At 46.3% G+C, this 4,760-nt stretch overlaps 1 protein-coding gene across 2 annotated transcripts; it reads left to right on the top strand.

Annotated features, from left to right (window-relative positions):
- Positions 1-787: 787 nt before the first annotated feature.
- Positions 788-2,634, top strand: LOC134560799 (transcription factor HES-5-like). Of its 2 annotated transcripts, none has more exons than XM_063417155.1 (3): positions 788-1,095; positions 1,242-1,422; positions 1,553-2,634. In XM_063417155.1, exons 1-3 carry the CDS (start codon positions 1,033-1,035, stop codon positions 1,789-1,791), a joined length of 483 nt encoding a protein of 160 aa, XP_063273225.1. In that variant the 5' UTR covers positions 788-1,032; the 3' UTR covers positions 1,792-2,634. The 2 variants fall into 2 exon arrangements, with proteins under 2 accessions (XP_063273225.1, XP_063273224.1); XM_063417154.1 differs by having other exon boundaries at positions 880-1,095; positions 1,550-2,634.
- The last annotated feature ends 2,126 nt before the right edge of the window (positions 2,635-4,760 follow it).

Below are 4,760 nucleotides of genomic sequence, written 5' to 3'. Positions count from 1 at the left end.
TCCACAAGTATTTGTCTTGCAGGTATTTGGAAACAGAAACATGAAGCATTTATGACTTGGCCTGAGAGTTTTCTGAAGGGCTGTATAAGATACTGCGGGAAGGGAACAAGGATCAAACCAGACAATATTTTCAATAATTGTGTGTACTTAAAATTAAATGTTTTTATTTGTAGTGAGCCAAAGCGGGAAAGCCATTTTCTGCTTCCCATGGGCAAAGCTGGTGCCAGAGTCACCTGTGGGAGAACCACTGTGGAAAGCAGGTTAGTGGATTTTTTAGCGACCTGTGCAAAGCAGGTTAGTGGATTTTTTAATCACCTGTGCAAAGCAGGTTAGTGGATTTTTTAACTACCTGTGCAAAGCAGGTTAGTGGATTTTTTAACCAACTGTGGAAACCAAGTTAGGGGATTTTTTAACCATCTGTGGAAAGCAGGTTAGTGGATTTTTTAACCACCTGTGCAAAGCAGGTTAGTGGATTTTTTTAACCACCTGTGCAAAGCAGGTTAGTGGATTTGAGGGATTTCTGGTGGCCAGGAGCTGCTGGCGTGTGCCCTGTGCCTGCTGCAGCGTGTGCCTGGGTGCGCTCCTGGGAGCAGCATCCCCGCCACCGGCAGCTGACCTCCTCCTCCTCCTCCTCCTCCTCCTCCTCCTCCTCCTCGAACCCCGGGCTGCCCCTGGAATGCTGCTGATCCTCAGCATTACTCAGCAGCCTTTCCCGTCGGAGGGCAGCTCTTTCCCAGCTCCCCACACGGAACTCCCATCGCAGCCTTTGGGGGAGCGCGCACTCCCCACCTGCTCCTCGGGGACGAGGTCATTTATCCGCGGGCTATTCACCGCCAGCGGAGCATGCAAGAATAGCGGCTTGTCCCATTGTGCTGCCCGTGGCCAGGATTGGCTGGCGAGTGTGGGAAACGCCACCGAGCCTCAGACCCACACGCTGGCCCGGAGCTGGGATTGTATAAATATCGGGCACGGACAGCTTCCAGCAGCACGCTCCTCCTGGATTCCGCTCCAAGATCTCCCTGCTCAGGACAGATGGCTCCCAGCGCTGTTTTCTTGGAGCCCGACAACCTGCTGACACCAAAGGAGAAAAACAAAGTAAGTGCAGGCATTGCAGAGGGGTTTACACCAGCTGAGAGCTTGTTTTGCTCTGTTTGGGAGCAGTGGTGGGCAACAAACAGCCCTGTGGAGTGTCAGGGAGAGGATCCTTTAATAACAGGTCTCTTTTCCTTTGCTTTTTGCAGCTGAGGAAGCCGGTGGTGGAGAAAATGCGCCGGGACCGGATTAACAGCAGCATCGAGCAGCTGAAACTGCTCCTGGAGAAGGAGTTCCAGAGGCACCAGCCCAACTCCAAGCTGGAGAAAGCCGACATCCTGGAGATGACTGTCAGCTACCTGAAGCAGCAGAGCCAGCTGCAGATGAAGAGTAAGTACTGAGTTTTCTTTCAATATCCATTTTATTGCAAATCTGTGACTGTTGTATGGATCTCAAGCCATGAACAACTGTTCTAAACTATTCTTTCTTCCTCTCCCTCTTTCCTTCCCTTCTCTAGCAGCAGGGTCCTTCCATAAAAGCTCCCAGTTTGACTTCAGAGAGGGCTATTCCAGGTGTTTGCAAGAAGCTTTCTATTTCCTCTCTCTCCACAAAGTCCGAACTGAAACACAGACCAAACTTTTAAGCCACTTCCAGAAGAGCCAGTCAGCTGCTCCAGAAGTCTCCTTCTCCCCTGGGAACGCCGCTGCTCTGAAACAAGTGTCTGCAAAAACCAGCAGCCCTCTCTGGAGGCCCTGGTAGTCGGGGGAATCCTCACTGTGACAGTCCAGAGGAAGGATCTGACTGCATCTGATAGTCCAGCTCTGATCCTCTCTCCTGTAGGGAATTTTATTTCCCCTCTGTGTTTTATTTATGTGTGAGAGAATGCCACGCTTTTGACTTTTTTTGGGATCTTCTGGCAAGAGCTGAGGTGTTCTGTTTAGTGTTGAAGCTTTGTAGGCACTGGTGCAGTGCTGCCCGGGCAGGGGCAAGGACTTCAGAATGAAGGAGGGTGTTTGTAAATGTTACAGTCGTGATGGGCAGGAATTGCTGTAGGAGATTTTCTCTGATATTCCCAGTTAGAGCCATCAGCTCTGCTCTGGCTTGACTGACAACTCTGGTTGGCTCAGTCACTCTGGAGGATAAATTTATTCCCTTTGGTTCATGCACGCTTGGTTAAAATATTTCCCTCTGTTTGCTTGTCAGTTGTGCAGCATCAAAAACGAGTTTGGTTTTGGTTTGGATTTCTCCCCCATGGCCATTCATAGTTCTGTATATACAGTGTGAGGGATGACCAGGAGTTAGGAAACTATGTGGAATATTTCTACTATTTGATGCTTTTTTCAATTTAGAAAAAGAGTATGTTATTGCTTTATGTTAAAGAAAAGTAGTAGGTAACAGGCTTGATTTGTCAATGTTATACATTTTGGGCGTAAGCTATGCTTTCTTAGCATTTTCATTATAATAATGATTTTTATCTGTATTGAGTGGTTGAATTCCTGGTGGATGCTGTTTCTCCCAGTGCTGGGACTGCCCTGTGGGTGACCTGCATACTGTGTATGCATCTCTGTGTGTGTAGAGAGCAATAAAATGCATTTGTGTGCAACTTCTGTGTGGGTCTCTCCATCTGAAAGATGTGCAGCCGCCTGCACCCCTGAGAAAGGTTAATGTCATTCTGAAGAAATGGGTTTTTCATAAAGCTCAAGTAACTCCCATTCTTGTTTATTCTGTATATTCTCATGAATCCCACCACGTGAGTCACCCCAGACCTCAAGGAATGCTCCTGTCACACAGATTCCTGCAGAACCCTACTGAGAATATCCTCAGTCCTGTCCCCAAACCCCTCACCTGCCCAGAACCAGAGCCCTCCTTCCAAACCATTTGTTCCCAAACTTAGCCCCTAAGCTGAGTTTTGAGGGGTTGGTTTATGCCAGGTTTAGAGGGGGTTCTTGCCAGGCTTTGAGGGCTTGGTTTGCCAGGCTTTGAGGGGTGGGTTTGTGCCAGGTTTTGAGGGGTTAAAATCTGATTTGAGAGTGACCCAACAGTGGTTCTTGCTCTTAAGAGGATCTTGTTAGAGTGGAAAGAGTAGGATTTTCTGATAAAAGCTGATAAAAGCTGACTGTTCATACTCTGTGTTTTCCTTTGACGTGTCATAAAACACGAACAGCGCAGACAGGTTTTGATGTTAACGAGGAGAAAGGAGATCAAACAACAGCTCCTGTGCAGGAAATTGGTGCCAACCCCGAAAAAACCAGGCCTGAATTGGACATTGAACTGTGACAGACAATGGGGATGGTTAAAAACCCCCAGCACAGCCCCCTTTCTCTTTTCTAAATCATCATGAAGAGAAAGGCAGCTTGAAAATGAAAAGGAGGGGTTGCAAAGGAGTTAATGAAATAGTCCAGTGGCATCTTGTGAAGCATCAAAGTCTGCAATAGCCCAGTGATCAAGGCACTGGGAGTGTCATCAGGGGCTGGAGAGATTTTCCCTTTTACTTCCCTTCAGGAGCAGTGGGCTGTGTGGAATGCCTGCACTTTTCTTCTTACCCTATGGACAGTTGACACTTGGTATGCATTAATTATTCCACTCTTGCTAGCTGGTGGGAAAAAAACCCTGGCTTTTTTCTTTTTCCCCATTTTCAACATAGCATAATACACAATGCAGTTCCCAAAAGCATTTTTGTAGAGATTTTTCAGTTTTTAAGAGAAAAGATGCTATTGCTGGGAAAAGGACTTCTGCACAGCAAGACTCATGGAGCTTTTAGTAAAGAAAGTTAATATCCTCTGTGCCCACTGTGTCTAAAAATAAAGTTTTTACTAAAGAAAATGCATTCTCTCTGTGAAAGAACTTTCCTGGTACCTGCAAAAGGGAAAACTCTGAGTTATGTGGCTGTTGGCTTTACCATAAGGACAAGGATCATTCCCTGTGGATGCTTTTTAAGGAAGGATTTGGTGAGGATAGAAATGCTTTAATTATCACAACGTTGGATGAGAATTTTGGTCTTTTAGGAGCTGGAGTGGGATTTGTCACCAGGTGGCAGCATGGGAGAGGGAAAGGCTTCGGATTCCTCCTGGCAAACATCAGCATCTTCCTTCTTTTCCTAAGTATGCAATAAAGCTTCTCTGAGGCTTCATTGTCTATGAGTCTAAAGTGAACAAAACACCTCTGGGTGCAGAACTTTCCCCAGGGCTGAAGAATTTTATGGTTGTGGAAAGGTAACGCAGTTTTCAGTAGGAAAAAGTAGTTTTCAGGGCCGTTTTTTGGGGATTTGGGGCTTGTCTTTTCTCAGTTTGTGTGTGGGCACAGCACCAGGCTGTAAGGGGAGGTTGGAGCTCGAGCACTTGGCACTGACTGGCAGCTGGGAAATGTTCTGCAAGTGGGAAATGGGATAAACTTACATGAAAAAATAGAGTTACTTCCACGTGCTGTGATAGTCGCTTGGAATTAACCCTTCCAGGCACATTTTAATTACCCCTTTAATGGTTGTGTGTGCCAGAACCTTTAATGGTCCATCTCAGTGATTTTGCAGAGTCACACATGCAGTTACTGCCTGGCTGTCAAATGATTCCTGTGCTAGAAAGAAAAGTATTTGCTGGAATAATATTCAAAACTCACTATTAAATGTTGGAAGTTTAAAATATTCTCATTATAGTAGGATGCTTACCAAGGAAAGCCCTTCATACCTCTCCACAGCGAAATCCTTGCTGAATTGGCCACCATGATTTTTTCTT

This window comes from Prinia subflava, chromosome 21 (genome assembly GCF_021018805.1).
Source record: "Prinia subflava isolate CZ2003 ecotype Zambia chromosome 21, Cam_Psub_1.2, whole genome shotgun sequence".
In the NCBI taxonomy this organism is placed as follows: Eukaryota; Metazoa; Chordata; class Aves; order Passeriformes; family Cisticolidae; genus Prinia; species Prinia subflava.
This window is presented reverse-complemented; position numbering and strand designations above follow the sequence as displayed.